Source organism: Petaurus breviceps, unplaced genomic scaffold (assembly GCF_028583685.1).
Source record: "Petaurus breviceps papuanus isolate PSGF00001 unplaced genomic scaffold, PetGlider_PUasm1.0 221, whole genome shotgun sequence".
NCBI lineage: Eukaryota > Metazoa > Chordata > Mammalia > Diprotodontia > Petauridae > Petaurus > Petaurus breviceps.
The window spans coordinates 9,519,998-9,538,217 of record NW_027185877.1 but is presented as its reverse complement, the minus strand read 5'-3'; the positions used below and the strand labels follow the sequence as shown (position 1 = coordinate 9,538,217).

Here is an 18,220-nt window from a genome sequence, read left to right as displayed (position 1 = left end):
GCATTTAATGTATAGCTGGTTCAATAACAATAAAAATAACTAGCATTTACATAGCAATCACTGTTCCATACACATATTATGAATATTTAACAATTAATTTAATAATATATTTAATAATAATTAATTTAATAATTAAGAATATTAAATAGCGATAATAATAAATATTAAAATTATTAAATATAAATTAAAATTAAATAGAATTTATTTTATTTATTATTTAATATAATTAAATTAACATATTATATATTTAATAATATACATTATATGTTAAATAATATATAATAAAATAAATCAATATAATTATTTATTTATTCTTAATTAAATAAAAATTAAATATAAAATATTAAAGATAATTAAATATTAAAAATAAAAACTATGCTAAGTGCTTTACAAATATTATTTCATGTAATTCTCACAAAAACCTGTGATGTAGGTGCTATTATTATCCCCATTTTACCAGTGAGGAAATGGAGGCAAACAGAGGTTAAATGTCTTGCCCAAGGTTACACAGGTAGTGTCTTGAGGTCTCTTTTGAACTGGAGTCTTCCTGACTCCAAACCCAGTGTTCTATCTACTACACGACCTAGTTGCCTACTGTGAAATATGGGCACATAATCTGACCATTCTGCAAAGCTAGCAATGTTATCATCACTTTGACTTTGTTGTTATGAATGGTGGTTTTTGTTATATGGACATGCAGGTACTGCTGAGACACATGCATGTAGTACATCTTGCAAATAAATCAGAGGCATAGTCATCAAAGCAGGGAATCTCAGTTGTACTAGGTCTATTGCATGTATTATTGATATTTACTCTGTCTGAAGGGCATCCATTATTGAGAGCAATTATTATTTTTCTATTATATTAATAACCAATTATTAAATGAGAATCAGGACTTTGTCTCCTTTATTCCCTCCTTTAGGGCCAAGGTCCTGTAGAAAGTCAATCAGTCTCTCAAGGATGTGGCTAATTGATGAGCTGTCCCTAACCCTCAGGAAACATGCTCCTCAATCTTGGGCAGGAACTCACCCAACAAAGGGTGGGGGGGATGTAAACAGAATTCTGAATGAGTTCTTACCCCAAGGAGAACAGCCCTGTCCTTCTACCTCTCCATTAGAATTTAGGTGACACAGTTCATTAAGGAGAAAATCAACCAGAATGGTCTGGATGGAAATGGGATTCCTCTGTTCAGATTGCTAAAGGTGGTGGGATCTCATAATCAAGCCATGTTTTTGGCAGGAGGAGCTGAAGACTTCTAGCCCACTTCCTCATTAAATATCTGCCCATCGGGGTTGATTTTTACTTGCCATGGCATCCCCTTTTACAAAGGTATTTAAAACATTCACTGTTCTCCATTGCAGTTCTTTGGTTATTGAGAGAAATTACTGACCATCAATTTATTGATGATTAGCTGGCTTAATTAATAAATTGATTACCCAGAAACTCTGCCTCTCAGGTTTTTCATTTGTGGAAAATAACAATTTTTAGGTAGCTGTCTCCTAGATCTATAAACGAAGCCCAGTCTCTCTGCTGAGCACCATCCTAAATTACCAACTGCCTACTAGATGTTTTGAATAGGATGTCCCATAGGCATTTCAAACATGCCAAAAACAGAACTCAAATGACTTTCTCTTCAGACCCATCTCTCAGTTAAGGGGCCTTAATTTTGTGAAGAGCACCACCATTATTCTAGTCACTCAGCTTCTAAACTTCATAGTAATCCCTGACTCATCACTTAACATATCACTTCCCACCCCAAAAGCCCCATTTTACACTCAATGAAATAAATACAAAGTATTTAGCCCGACACTGAAGATCATTCACAGCCTGGCCCCAATCTCTCTTTTTGTAAGGTCCTGTTTCATGGCACTCATTGTCTACTTTATGCTCCAGCCAAATTGAAATACTAACTGTTGTTCTACAATCTCATCCTACATTCTTCTGCTTCCATTCATGAATACAGCTACCATCCTATTTTATGTTGCCTTCCTCACATACCATGACTAGCTAATAAAACTTCTTTTACAAGAACTAGCAAAGGGAATACTTCCTTTATGATGCCCTCCCTCATCTCCCCTTGAGATCATCTATCAGGTATAAATATTTGCTCTCTCCTTGAATGTTTCAGGCTACTCTGACTTCTACAGCAGTTAGGTGGTAGAGTGTGTTGAGCCTAAAGACAGGAAGACAAATTCAATCCAGCCTCAGACACTTATTAGGTGTATGACCCTGGACAAGTCACTTAATGTGTCTGCTTCAGTTTCCTAAATTGCAAAATGAGAATAACAATAGCACCAAATCCCAATCTTGTTGTAAAAATCAAATGGGATATATTTATAAAGCACTTAACATAGTGCCTGACACACAGTAGGTGCTAAATAAATACTTGTTCTCCTTACCCTTCTCCTTTGCATCTAATAATTTTCTAACTTGTATTATAGTTACTTGATTACAAAGCTCTTCCCTGTGTCTTCCTGAACCCCAATTATATATATTTATTATATATATTATTATATGTATTATAAATTCCTAAAAGGTCAAAACGTTTTAAAAGTTTTTTAATCTTGGTATTCTCAGGGCTTGGCACATAACAGGCATTTAATACATGTTAAATTGAATGGTATTGTCCATAAAAAAATAGAACTGATTGCAGAAAATACAGGCTTACTATCTTAATTGGTAATTAAAAAAACCCAACTGGTTAAACTCAGAAATAGCTAGTTCCTAAATCTAAATGAACTATAAAAACATAGACCAATAGAAATTATTTACCATCCCTTTATTTTCAATTTATTATATAAGCAGCTCCCAATATTATTTGAGATCCCTCCTTCTAAATTTGTTCACATAAAGAAGAAATGCTCCTTTCTTTTCTTCCAAAAGTAATGGCAAAAAAAAAAAAAAAAGAAAATAATGCATATCATGGTCTACTATGAAATTCACCTTTTCATTTATTTTTACAACTTACCCTCCTTTTGGACCTGATCTTTGTCCTGTGCAGTGATACATTCTGCTTCAGGCAATATTTAATTTGGACAAAATTCCCTGAATATTATATAAAATGCTCAAGCTCCAGTAATTTGAAAAACAGAAACATGAAAGCGTAGCTTGGCTTTTTTCCCAAGGTAACACAATGAATTTATTTGCCAGTTAGGCAAATGGCTGATTGTGCATTATTTTAATCGCTTATCTCTGGAAGCCTTTCTTTCTAGACTGAGAAATGCCAGCTCACATGTCAATAGGTTCAGGAACAGAATGTGCTAGTACTGATCATAAATGACAGATTCAAGAGGTACACTTACCCAACTTGGGAATAGCTGAAAGCAGCTCTTTCAGTTAGTAAATTTCTGCCTCCTGCTGTTGCTGCCTGGCCAACTGTCATATGTGTTTGTTTCCCGCTGGTTCCTGCACTGACACTGGGCAGAACATCTCTCTGAGTATGAGTGCTATGAAAAGAACTCTGATGCCAGGTAGAACGAACAGATTGCTTATTCTGGTGACCTTGTAGAGACACCAGGGGTCTGACTTGTCCTGAACCAAGCCCTGAAGTCAGGTAGTTCTCTTTCTCCAAAAGATTCCCCATACTTCGGCTGGTTCTTGGCCTGTTGTATGTGAGTACCGCTGGACTGGCAGGGAAGCTATCAAAAACCGTGTCATTAACAGATCCATACTGGTATTGCCTATGGTAAGTATCATAATGATGTTGCCTGTTCATGGTACCATGACGGTTGAATTCAACAATTTCTGAACGAGCATATCTTGGTGGCATGAGGACAGTTGACCTCCTGCTCTCATGACGCCTCAAACTGTGTCCTGCCTGGTTTTTCTGGATGTAATAATGGTCACTATGTGCATAATTAGCTCTCTCAGGACTACTCCCAGGAGAAATTTCCAGTCTCTTCAGAGGCTGCCTTTGAGATCTTTCTTCCATTGACTTTTGTGAATTATATCCTGCTCTTCCTCTTTCCAAGTGATTTTCATAAGTAGCTGTTGTGCTTGCCTGAACAGAAAAAACACAAAAAAAATTTTTTAAGCATATATCAGATTTTGTTTAGAATTATTAAATAAGCAATAAGTAAATGAAATACCAAAACATCTGAAAGAGGGATGAGACCTTCCCAGGCAAAGACTGTCAAAAGAGATTCTATTCATTGTACAAGGTTGCATGTACTATTTGCAGCTTCCAGTTTTCCCCATTGCCTACATAAAATTAATTTTCCCATAATTCTCTTATGAACTGGTTGTACTTAGGAAAGCAGAACAGGGGGAAAAAATCTAAGAAAGACCATAAAGCCCCACACTGATGTGTTAAGTATGGAGTTTTGTCCTATAAAATTCTCACCTTTAAAATGTCATATGTTTTGGTAACAGGGGCACTCCCTAGACAGAGATGGTTTTCAACTAAGTTCAGGTTGTAGACATATTCTGGAACACTTCTGGTTCGAGGCAGGCTTCCTATAGTCAAAAACAAATCAAAGTAATTCAGACCATTACCAAATTATAACTGTTAGTTCATAAGAGCCCTGGGATAGGGGAGGGAATGTAATCAAAGTCTGTAATAAGTAAATAAGTTTGGAATAGAGAATCCTGATACTAGTCTTTTAAAAGCTCTATATGTCTAGAATTATCTCAAGGGTGATTATAAAATTCTCAGGGCAAATTAACTCACTCTAATTAGAAAAATGGGATATAGTAGTTTTGGACTGAAAAAGTAAATTATAATACTAATAACTCATTTTATGGGCTTTAATTTGTAAAACAATTTATGTAAACTATTTCACTTGCTTCTCACAACCCTTTGGTATAAGTGTTAGTTATAATTGTCCCCACTTTACAGAAGAGGAAAGTGAGGCTTAGATATGTCAAGTGACTATCTCAAGGTAACTCTGCTAGTAAGTTTTGGAGTCAGAATTCAAATCCAGTGCTTCCTGACCCCAAGTCCAAAAGATCTATCCCTCTACAGCACACACAATAATAACAGGATGAGAGAACTTCCATTAGACTAGGATGCATTTGTTTATTTTAATTTTACTTGATTGTTTCAATTTTTATGCACTTATTTCTGTTCTTTACATGTTAAGCCAACCCCAAATTTAAAAAAGTAAAATCTTGTAACAAATTTGTAGTCAAGCAAAAAAAAAAATTTCCACATTGATCATGTTCAAAATATATGTCTACTTCTGAATCTTGAGGCGACCTAATTCAGGAGGTAAAAAGCAGGTTTTACTATCAGTCCTATAGAGTCATGGTTGGTTAGTAATTTTGATTACAGTTCTTAAATCTTTATTTTTTTTTTTTGCTTTTTGGAAGTGACTTACCCAAGGTCACATGGCTAGTTTTTGTGTTAAGTGTCTGAGGCCGCATTTGAACTCAGGACCTCCTAATTCCAGGGCCAGTGCTCTATTCACTGCGCCACCTAGCTACCCCAGTTCTTAAATCTTTAAAAAACTGCTTTTTAAAAATCATTACAATGTTACTATTACCATATACATTTTACTCCTGGTTTTTCTCATCAGTTCATACAATTCTTCATAGGTTTCTCTAAACAAGGACATCCCCTTGACTTCCAGATCTTGGCCACCACCATCCCTATTATAATTTCTTACTATGAAATAACATTCCATTCTAGTTATTCAGTCAATAAACATTTATTAAGCACTCACTATGTGATAAATACTATGCTAAGCACTAAGGATACAGAGAAAGGTAAAAGACGGTTTCTGCTGTTGAAGACCTACCAGTCTAATACGGGAAGACAACATGAAAATAATTAGGTAAAAACATATAGAATAAATTGGAAATAAACAGCAGAAGGGAGGCAGAAGAATTAAGGGGCATTGGAAAAAGGGTTCCTGTAAAAGGAAGCAACTGAACTAAGAGGCACCTTCTTATTTCCAGTTTTTGTTGTTTTTTGTTGTTATTGGTTCTTTTTTTTTTTTAACTACAAAAAAAGCTGCTATAAATATTTTTGCATATATCGCTCTCTTTCCCCTTTCTTTCATCTCGTTAGGCTATTGACCAATAAATGTTATTGCTAATTCAAATGGTATGGCATCATTTAGTAACAATGGGGGTATGATGCTAAGTTGTTTTCCAACATGGCTGGACCAACTGACACCTTCCACCTACAATGCATCAGTGTATCTGTTTTCCAACGACCCCTCCAAAATGTCATTTTTCTTTTTCATCACTGTTGTCAATATGATAGATGTGATCTACTCAGAGTTGATTTAATTTTCAGGTTTCTATTGATTGATGATTTGGAGCACTTTTAAAATGATTTATTGATTGAGAAATTAATTGTATTTATAAATTTGAATCAGCTCCTTATATATCTTGAAGTTTTATCAGAAAAAAATCACTTGGATTTTAAATTTAGCTATATTAGTTTTATTTGTATAAAAAATTATAATTTTATGTAATCAAATGTGCAAACATTGTATAATGCTGGAATTAATCTTTCTTTGAATGTTTGATAGCATTTGCTCATAAATACATCTGGCTCGAGGCTTTTTTCCTTTTTAAGCTCATTTGTGGCTTGTACAATTTTCTTTTGTTTGGATTGATTAGATTTTCTATTCTGATAATATTGATATTTTGTAAGTCATCCATTTTATTTGTTATTTTATTGGCATCTAATTGGGCAAAATAGCTTTTTTTTTTGAGGGGGGAGGGCAATTAGGGTTTTGTGATTTGCCCAAGGTCATACAGCTAGTTTTGTGTTAAGTGTCTGAGGCTTGATTTGAACTCAGGTCCTCCTGCACTGCTTCACCTAGCAGCCCCAAAATACTTTCCAATAACAATATTTTATTTCTTCATTTGTTGTGAATTTTACTTTTCCATTTTTTAATATTCATAACTGAGTTTCCACTTTCTTTTTAACCCAGTTCCCAAATGTTTTATCTGTTTTGTTGTTTTCTTTGTTTCAAAAAGACAAACAGCTACTAGTTTAATTTATTCATTTTTTTCTTTTTCTTTTTGCTTTCAGTTGTATTCATCTAGCCTATGATTTCCAGGATTTCTATTTTGCTATTTAATTGGGGGTTTAAAATTTCTTGCTTTTCTAGATTTTTTAGTTGCACACTCAATTCACTGATCTGTTTTCACCCCTTCTGAAGAAAGTGTTAAAGAGATATTAATTTCCCCCTAAGGACTGCTTTGTCTACACTCCTCCCCCCCCCCCAATTTTTTTAATGGTATCTCATACTTGTCATTATTTTTAATGAAATTCTGTTTCTTTGATTTGTTCATTGACCCACTCATATTTTAATATTAATTTATTTAATTCCCAGTTAATTTTTAATCCTTTCTCCAATGGACCATTACTTAATTGTATCACATATTATATACTGTTGTACTTGATTTTCCCCATCCCCCAGTCTCAGGGAAGTGAGCAGACTGCTAGGTCAGCTCCACCCTCCTCCACTGGGTCTCTGCCCTTCTCCAGTCAGCTCACCTGCACAGAGGTGGGCAGGCTTCTGGGTAAGGGAAACTTGGCCCTGGAGGAAATTTCAAGGTATGTACTGACCAATCACCGTTTTTGGCCTCTGCAAATTTTTGCTTATGTAATACCTAAGCATTGGCAGCATGGCCTCCCTTTAAAAGCCGAGGTTTTACCTGAGATTGCTGCTGTACCACCTGGGACAGTGGGGTGGTACCTCGTCAGCCCTCCATGTGGCCTGATCAGCCAATATCGCATATAATAAAGGATCCAATTCTAAATTGTTACTTGGATCTTGCTCGTGTTTTCAGGGTACAACAATACTACTTATATTAATATAACTGTTATATATTAATATAAGCAATATATTAATATTATATGATACAGTATTCCATGTGTTTAGTAAAGGATATGTTTAATATTAATGCTTTACTACATTTGTTTGTGAGGTTAATACCCTAATACGTAGGTAGTTTTTGTATAGGTATCATGCACAACTTAGACATGTGTATATTCATTTCTATTCCCACTTAATAATCTCTAATAATAATCTTCATAATCCCTAGACATTATCAGACCTAAGTTTTCTAAAATTCTACTTAGGTCCTTAACATCTTTTTTATACTTTGTTATGTTTGTATATATTATATGCTCTGAGAAGGGTCTATTGAGACCCTACTATTATAGTTTTACAATCTATAACTCATTTAGCACTTCCTTTACCTATTTAGATGCTATGTCATTTCATGCATTCATGTTAAATACTGAAATTAATTCATTATATTCATATGGATACAAACAGTGCCCTAAGGGTTAATATTAAGGGTTGCTTTTTTAGTACCTTGTTGAGGCCCCTCCTGAGACTGAGGGCATACTAAAGTCTCTTCCCTTTTATCTTGGAATACCATAAAACTTTCCCCTTATCCTGGACCACAAAATTCCTCATCTCCCTCATCCTGGGTCGTAAAATTTCCCCTGTCTTCCTTATCCTGTCCTTATAAAAACAAGCCCCCGTCCCTTGGTAAATTGCTAGTCCTTCTTCCAGGGCTAGCCCACTGCTTTTGCATCACTAAAGCTTCCCTTGGTTAGGAGAAAAATCTTCTAAGTGAATTCTTTCACACCTGAACCAGCACTCCCAACCCTAAACCTCAACAATATCTTTTAGCAAAATGAACTTTCCCTGTTTATCTTTTTAAGATTAAGTCCATTTTTGTTGTTGTCTATACAAAATGACAATTACTAACTACTATTTTGAGTTGAGCTGAGGTGTAATAGATTTTGCTTTACCCATTTATTTTAACTCTGTGAATCTTTGTTTCAAGTGTGCTTCTTGTAAAAAACATATTGTTGAATTCTATCTTCTTCCTTTTTATGGATGAGTCAGTCCAATTTTTATTCAAAGTTGTGATCATTAATTTTGTATTTTCCTTCATCCTATTCTGTTAATACTTTGTTCCCTCCCTTTGTTGCTCCTTCCTAGTCATACATAGACTCTTACCCTTTCTTTCTTTCCTTTTACAACCTATTTCATGCTTCTCCTTCAAAGTTTAGGGTTTGTTTTGTTTGTGATTAATCCCCGAATCTACACTCTCCCTTTGTCTCTTTATTCCTTTCTCCTTATTTCCTCCTATTTTCAGGTGTAATTGAATATATTTTTGCACCAAGCTCTTTGAATTAAATGAATAAAACAAGGCCGGGAAGGCGCGGCAACGGTGTGGCACTGCAGACTCAGGCCGGGAAAGCGAGGAGGGCACGGCAAAAACCAGGAAGGCGCGGCGTGGCAGAAGCAGGCCGGGAAGGTGTGGCGCGGCTGGCAGACGCAGGCCTGGAAGGGGCCTGATCAACTAGGAGGGCAAGTCTTCCCACCAACCACAAGGTCCACTACCAGGCCTATCACCAAAGGGCTGGGACTGGAAAGAGCAAGGTAAGAAGCAAATACAGGGGCCCCTGTCCTGGACAGCAAACACTCCTGGGGCTACCACTTCATAGCCCAGAAATCTTTTTTAAAAAGCCCCTTTCAGGACCTCTAAAGACTAGGATGACAGAGTGAACCCCACTTGCTCCAAACCCCCCCTCTGACCCTGAAAATATAGTAACTATTGCCCAGGGCAAAACCCTCTACAGTAAAGGCTTGGGATCCTAGAGGAAGGGCATGGTTAGGACCCTGCCTCAAAATGGGTAGAAAGCAGACTACAAAGACAAAGACTCTGGGGTCCTACTATCCTCAGAGGGAGGAACCAACCTCAGAGGGAGACAATGTGGACTCCACACCCACAGCTGAAACTTCAACAGGGAATGGATCCCAAGCACAGAAGGCTTTCCTAGATGAGATCAAAAGGAACTTTGAAAACAAAATGAGAGAGATAGAAGACAAAATGAAAAATTCTCTCAAAACGAAAATAGCAGAATTCGAAAAACCTTATAATGAGAAAAACATCTCTCTAAAAAGAAAAGTGTATGATATGGAAAAGGAGCTTCAAAAATTAACCAAGGGAAATGATTTTCTAAAAACCAGAATTAAACAAATGGAAACAAATAACTCTGTGAGGAACCAAGAATTAGCCAAGCAAAACAACAAAAATGAAAAATTAGAAAAAGAGGTAAAATACCTCAAAGAAAAAATAACTGACCTGGAAAACAGATCCAGGAGATATAATCTGAGAATCATAGGCCTACCAGAAAATTATGATGAAAAAATGAGCCTGGACAACATTCTCCAAGAGCTTGTTAAGGAAAACTGCCCTGAGATACGTGAGGGGAAAATAGAAATGGAGAGAATCCACCAGACACCTGCTGTAAGAGATCCCAAACTGAAAAATCCTCGAAACGTTGTGGACAAACTCCAGAACTACCAGATAAAAGAGAAAATACTTCAAGCGGCCAGAAAGAAACAATTCAAATATCGAGGGTCCACAGTGAGGATTGCACAGGATTTGTCAGCCTCTACACTGAAAGATCGAAGGCAGTGGAATACAATTTTCAGGAAGGCAAAAGAGCTTGGATTACAACCAAGGATCACATACCCAGTGAGACTGAGCATATTCTTCCAGGCAAAGAGATGGTCATTCAATGATATAACAGAGTTCCAGACCTTCTTGATAAAAAAGCCAGAACTCAATGGAAAATTCAACCTCCAATTACGAGATGCAACAGTGACTTAGAAAGGTAAACAAGGAGAACACACACACACCCTGCTATTTGATAAGAGCAAACTGGTTATAGACAAGTAGAGGGTATGACTATAAAATACACAAAATGATGATTAAAAAAAAATCTTGTTAAGGGCTACAAAGGGACTGGGTGAAGTGGAAAAGGGTAAATTATGCCACTCATAGAGGCATAAAAACTGTATAGCAGAGGAAAAAAAGGGAGGGTGTTGGGAAGCATATGAGCTTTTCCCTCATTGGTTCTGGTACAAGGAGGGAATAACAACCAGTTAAGCATAGGACGCTATAGAGAAGAAACACAAAAAGAATCATTTTAGAGGGAAAGAGGGGAAGGAGAGGAGCTTCGCGTGAGATTTGTTCCTGTCATTCTTGATGTGAAGAAAAAATAGCATACTTCATTAAGTATAACAATATCTACAGGCAGTAGGAGGGGGATAGGGTTATGAAAGGGGGGTGGGAGTGGTTTGCAGGGAGGGAAGTAGTAAGGGGAAAGGGGAGGAAAAGGGAGGGGGGCCGAAGATGGAACACTGAGGGAGGTGGTGGTCAAAGGGAAAACTAATAAGGGGGGGAAGGGAGAAGGGAGGGAAAATATGAACATTAACAGGGGCAGGAATAGGATGAGGGGAAAGAAACAGATAACAATCATAACTGTAAATGTGAATGGAATGAACTCTCCTATAAAATGGAGCCGGATAGCAGAATGGATTAGAAATCATATGCTGTTTACAAGAAACACATCTGAAACAGAGGGATAAACACAGGGTAAAGGCAAAAGGCTGGATTAAAATATATCATGCCTCAGCTAAAGTAAAAAAAGCAGGGGTAGCAATCCTTATCTCAGATAAAGCAAATGCAAAAATTGACCTAATTAGAAGAGATAAGGAGGGAAACTATATCCTGTTAAAAGGCACCATCGAGAATGAAGCAATATCACTACTTAACATATATGCACCAAGTGGTGTAGCATCCCAATTCCTAGAGGTGAAGGTAAAGGAATTAGAGGAAGAAATAGATAGCAAAACTATACTAGTGGTAGACCTTAATCTCCCCCTATCTGAACTTGATAAATCCAACCTCAAAATAAACAATAAAGAAGTTAAGGAGGTGAACAGGATTTTAGAGAGGATAGGTATGATAGATCTCTGGAGAAAACTGAATGGGGATAAAAAGGAATATACTTTCTTCTCAGCGGTTCATGGCAGATACTCAAAAATTGACCATGTTCTAGGGCAATAAAACCTCACAATTCTATGCAGTAAGGCAGAAATATTAAAGGCATCTTTCTCAGATCATGATGCAATAAAAATTATATGCAATAAAGGGCCAGGGAAAGACAGACTAAAAACTAACTGGAAATTAAACAATTTAATCCTAAAGAATGAGTGGGTCAAACAAGAAATTATAGAAACAATCAGTAATTTCATTCAAGAGAATGATAATAATGAGACAACATACCAAAATCTGTGGGATGCATTAAAGGCAGTTCTTAGGGGAAGTTTTATATCCCTGAGTGCATACGTGATTAAATTAGAGAAAAGGGAGCTCAGCAAATTGGGCATGCAGTTGAAAAACCTAGAAAAAGAACAAATTCAAAATTCCCAATTAAATACTAAACTAGAAAGGAGAGATTAATAAAATCGAAATTAAGAAAACTATTGAACTAATAAATAAAACCAAGAGCTGGTTTTATGAAAAAACCAACAAAATTGATAGACCCTTAGTCAATATGATAAAAAAAAAAAGAAAGAAAACCAAATGATGAGTATCAAAAATGAAAAGGGTGAATCTACCTCCAATGAACAGGAAATCAAAACAATAATTAGGAATTATTTTTCCCAATTGTATGCACATAAATTTGACAATCTTAGGGAAATGGATGAATATTTAGAAACATACAAGTTGCCCAGATTAACCGAAGAGGAAGTAAATTACTTAAATAATCCCATCTCAGAAAAAGAAATTGAACAAGCCATCAGTCAGCTCCCTAGGAAAAAATCTTCAGGGCCATATGGATTCACTAGTGAATTCTATCAAACATTTAAAGAACAATTGATTCCAATACTCTACAAACTATTTGGGAAAATTAGTGAAGAAGGAGTCCTACCAAATTCTTTTTATGACAGAAATATGGTACTGATACCTAAATCAGGAAGAGATAAAACAGAGAAAGAAAATTATAGACCAATCTCCCTCATGAATATAGATGCAAAAATTCTAAATAAAATACTAGCAAAAAGACTACAGCAACTTATCTCAAGAATAATACACTTTGATCAGGTAGGATTTATTACAGGAATGCAAGGATGGTTTAATATTAGGAAAACCATCAGTATAATTGATCATATCAACAATAAAACTAGCAGAAACCACATGATCATCTCAATAGATGCAGAAAAGGCTTTTGACAAAATACAACATCCATTCCTATTAAAAACATTAGAAAGTATAGGAATGTAATGCGAATGTAAATTTTAAAGATCTTCCCTGCCCCTAGGCTAAAGTGCACCTGAAGCCTGGGGTGGGAGGCTTGTTTTTCAGTAGATATTTTTTGATTGGCCAGTGAGTCAATAAGGTTGTTACATTCTCTGAGCCAGGAGAAGGCTATATAAGCCCTGATGTGAGGCTTTGTTTTGGGGGCTCACTTTGAGAAGTGTTCTGTGATTTGATCTGTATTCTGAAAAGCCATTGTCCAGAGCCCCCCTGGCTTTGAAAAACCCAGATGTTGACTGGGTATGGATGTAATGGTTGGACAGTTTGGAAATCTGTCTACTTGATCTGTTTCTGTCTTGATAATTCTGCCTGTATGCTTTGAAATTCGGGGTGCTGACCTTTTTCCCCTGAACAAGGTAAACGATATATGTCTGACTGATTAAAGTAAGCTTGTTAACCCATTTTGAGTTGCTTTCCTTTAACAAAGCAGATCCAAGAAGCTGTGGTAGCAGCAAACCCCGAGGACGTGTTTGGGGTGCTTGCCGCTACAAGGAATAAATGGAGCCTTCCTTAAAATAATAGGTAGCATCTATTTAAAGCCATCAGCAAGTATTATATGTAATGGGGAGAAGCTAGAAGCATTTCCCATAAGGTCAGGGGTGAAACAAGGGTGTCCACTATCACCCCTCTTATTCAATCTGGTACTAGAAATGTTAGCAGTAGCAATTAGAGAAGAAAAAGAAATCAAAGGAATCAAGTTAGGCAAAGAAGAGACCAAGCTTTCACTCTTCGCAGATGATATGATGATATACTTAGAGAATCAAGTAAAAAACTGCTTGAGACAATAAATAAATTTGGCAAAGTTGCGGGATATAAAATAAACCCACATAAATCCTCAGCATTCCTATATATTTCCAATGAAATTCAGCAGCAAGAAGTAGAAAGAGAAATCCCATTTAAAGTTACTGTAGACATTATAAAATATTTGGGAATCTACCTGCCAAAACAAACCCAGGACCTGTATGATCATAACTACAAAACACTTTTCACACAAATAAAGTAAGATCTAACTAATTGGAAAAATAACAATTGCTCATGGCTGGGTCGAGCTAATATAATAAAAATGACAATTTTACCTAAATTAAATTATATATTTAGTGCCATACCAATTAATTTACCAAAAAACTACTTTATAGAGTTAGAAAAAATAGTAACAAAATTCATCTGGAAGAATAAACGGTCCAGAATATCAAGGGAATTAATGAAAAGAAATGCTAGGGAAGGTGGACTAGCTTTACCAGATTTCAATCTGTACTATAAAGCAGCAGTCATCAAAACTACTTGGTACTGAGGAATAGAGGAGTGGATCAATGGAATAGATTAGGCCCACGAGATTCAGAAGTCAATGACCACAGTAATGTATTGTTTGATAAACCCCAAGACCCTGGTTTTTTGGGATAAGAACTCACTATTTGACAAAAACTTCTGGGAAAACTGGAATATAGTATGGCAGAAACTGGACATAGACCATTATCTAACACCATATACCAAAATCAAGTCTAAATGGGTCCATGATCTATGTATAAAGGTTGATACTGTAAGCAGTCTGCTAAAACAAGGAATAGTTTACCTATCAGACTTGTGGAGAGGGAATGACTTTATGACTAAACAGGAATGAGAGAACATTATAAAATGTAAAATGGATAATTTTGACTACATGAAATTGAAAAGTTTCTGTACAAACAAAGCCAATGTAACCAAGATTAAGAGGGAGGTGGGAAATTGGGAAAGAATCTTTACAACCTATGTCTCTGACAAAGGACTCATCTCTAAAATATACAGAGAATTGAGTCAAATTTATAAGAATACAAGTCATTCCCCAATTGATAAATGGTCAAAGGATATGAACAGGCAGTTTTCAGAGAAAGAATTTAAACTATCTATAAGCACATGAAGAAATGCTCTAATTCACTATTGATTAGAGAAATGCAAATCAAAACAACTCTAAGGTACCGCATCTCACCAGTCAGATTGGCTAAGATGACAAAACAGGAAAATGACAAATGCTGGAGAGGATGTGGGCAAATTGGAACACTAATGCATTGCTGGTGGAGTTGTGAACTGATCCAGCCTTTCTGGAGAGCAATCTGGAATTATGCCCAAAGGGCTATAAATACTTTCATACCCTTTGATCCAGCAATACCACTGCTAGGGTTATATCCCAAAGCGATCATAGAAATGGGAGAAAGACCCATATGTACAAGAATGTTTATAGCAGATCTTTTTGTGGTGGCAAAGAATTGGAAATTAAGGGGGTGCCCATCAATTGGGGAATGGCTGAACAAGTTGTGGTATATGCATGTTATGGAATACTATTGCGGTATAAGAAATGGGGAGCAGGCAGTCTTCATATTTACCTGGAGAGGCTTGAAAGAACTGATGCTGAGTGAGAAGAGTAGAACCAGGAGAAATTTGTACACAATTACAGACACAACGTATGTGTGATGACCAACTTTGATAGACTGGACTCTTCTCAGCAATGCAGGGATATAAGTCAATCCCAAAAGAGTCATGATGGAGAGAAAAACATGCATCCAGAGAAAGAACTAGAAAGAACTAAGTTTATATCCAGGTGGAAGCAAAATACATGATCTTTTTCCTTCTCTTATTTGATTTTATGTCCTCTTTACCATTTTTCATTCCAGCTGGTACAATCCGTCCTTATAACCTGACTAACGTATAATGTGAAAGTATTTACAGATCCTATACTTGACTATAAGCCGCCATGGGGGGGAGGGGAGGGAGGGGGACAAAATGTGAAATTCAAGGAATTGTGGAATTGAATCCTGTAAACTAAAAGGAAACAAACAAAATAATAAATTAAAGAATTAAAAAAAACCACTATGACTGCTAACTCAAAAAAAAATGAATAAAACATTTCTTAAGTGGTTACTATGGGCTAAGCACTGTGTTAAGCACTGGGGAGACAGATAAAAAGCAAGACAGTCCCTCTTTCAACAATTCACATAGTAACTGAAGAGAGGAACATCCAAGGTTCCCCTTCCTCCTGAAAGTAGGGTGGGAGCACTAGAGCTGTGGCAGTGAAGTCATAAGGCATTTGGGGGCTGAATTTTAGAGTGGCTGGGGTGGGAGAGGTCAGCTGTACTGCTTTCTCCTACTCTACCCTCTTGGCTGATCGTTCCCAAAGTGATTTTTCTGAAATGTAAGGCTAACCACATTACTCCCCAAGTTAATCATCTCGAGTAGCTTGCTGTTACCTCCAGAATCAAATAGAAACTCCTCTGTTTTCTTCCTTTCTTATTTTCCTTCTAAATACTCTGTAATCCAGATACATAGACCTACTTGAAGCAACTTGAAACAAAACACTGTCTCCCATTTCTGTGCCTTTGCATTGGTTCTTCCCAAAGCCTAGAATGTTCTGTCTCTTCACCTCCACCTATTATTTTTGCTGGTTTCCTTAAAGATTCAGTTCGAATCCTACTTTTAGTCAGAGACCTCTCCTGATCTTCCCTGTAGCTTGCCCTCTCCCATCAGAATCTTCTTCTTTTTCAATTTATTAAATTATTTATTTTTGGCTTTCGATTCTCTAAGTTTTAATTTTCTCTCCTTCCCTCCCTCCTCCCTAAGACAGTTTTCAATCTGATATGGACTCTACACACACATTCCTATTAAACATGTTTTCACATCAATTATGCTGCATAGAACAATTAAAACAAATGGCAAAAAATGAGAAAGAAAAAACAAAAAAGAAAATAATCCGCTTCACTCTGCATTCTGACTCTGGATGTGCATGGCATTTTCTATCATGTGTCCTTTGGAATTGTTTTAGGCCCTTGCATTGCTGAGAATGATTAAGTCTATCAAAATAAGTCCTTGCACACTGTGGCTGTTACCGTGTACAATGTTCTCCTTGTTCTCCTCCCCTCACTCAGTATCAGTTCATGTAAGTCTTCCCAGGTTTCTCTGAAGAAATGTTCATCAGGTCTTATAGCATGAGTGCTCCATTACATTCATATACCACAACTTGTTCAGCCATTCCCCAATTGATGGGCATCCTCTCAATTTCCAGTTCTTGGTCAAACAAAGAGAGCTGCTATAAAATTTTTTGTACATATGGGTCCTTTTCCCATTTTCATGATCTCTTTGGGATACAGCCCTAGAAGTGGTATTGCTGGGTCAAAGGGGATGTACATTTTTACAGCCCTTTAGGCATAGTTTCAAATTGTTCTCAAGAATTGGTAGGATCAGTACACAGCTCCACCAACAATGAATTAGTGTTCCAACATTCCCACAACCTCTTGAACATTTATCATTTTCCTATTTTGCCACGTTAGCCAATATGATTTTTCTCCCCATCTCTCCCCTACTCCTCCACCCCAAGATGGCAAGTATACTGATTAACCCTTCCCCAATCTACTCTCTCATTATATCTCCACTCTATCCCCTTTCCCCTTACTTAACTGTAAGGCAAGATGTGTTTCTATACTCCATTGCCTGTATATCTTATTTCCAGGTTACATGTAAAAAGAATTTTTTAACATTTGTTTTTTAAAACGTTGAGTTCCAGAGTCTCTCTCTTCTTCCCTCCCCCACCCACTCCCATTGACAAGACAAGCAATTCAATATAGGTTATCCATATGTAGTTATGCAAAACATTTCCATGGTAGTCATATTGTGAAAGACTAATTATATTTCCCTCCATCCTAACCTACCTCCCATTTATTCTATTTTCTCCTTTGACCCTGACTATTTTCAAAAGTGTTTGCTTCTGATTACCCCCTCACTCAATCTGCATTCCCTTCTATCATTCCCCCTCTCATCCCCTTCCCCCCTACTTTCCTGTAGTATAAGATACACAATTTAGTGTGTATGTTATTTCTTCTTTAAGCCAAATTCAATGAGAGAAAGGTTGACTCATTCCCTTTCACCACCCTGCTCTTCCCCTCCTTTGTAATGGCTTTGTCTTGCCTCTTTTATGTCAGATAATTTAACCTATTCTATCTCTGCCTTCCTCCTTTTCCCAATTCCTCTTTCACCTCTTAATATTATTTTTTAGATATCATGTCTTCATATTCAGCTCACCCTGTGCCCTCTTTGTATACATATAAACACATACACACACACACACACACACACACACACACACACACACACACACACA

General features: G+C 36.6%; 1 protein-coding gene across 2 annotated transcripts in view; it reads right to left on the bottom strand.

Annotated features, from left to right (window-relative positions):
• The window catches only part of PKP2 (plakophilin 2), a 162,051-nt gene that overhangs the window by 98,690 nt on the left and 45,141 nt on the right, over positions 1-18,220 (bottom strand). For both annotated transcript variants that reach the window (XM_069094835.1, XM_069094834.1), the window contains exons 2-3: positions 4,343-4,455; positions 3,303-4,000 (exon numbers count right to left, since the gene is read on the bottom strand). In XM_069094835.1, the coding sequence (XP_068950936.1) occupies positions 3,303-4,000; positions 4,343-4,455 (811 nt within the window). The remainder of the gene's footprint in view (positions 1-3,302; positions 4,001-4,342; positions 4,456-18,220) is intronic.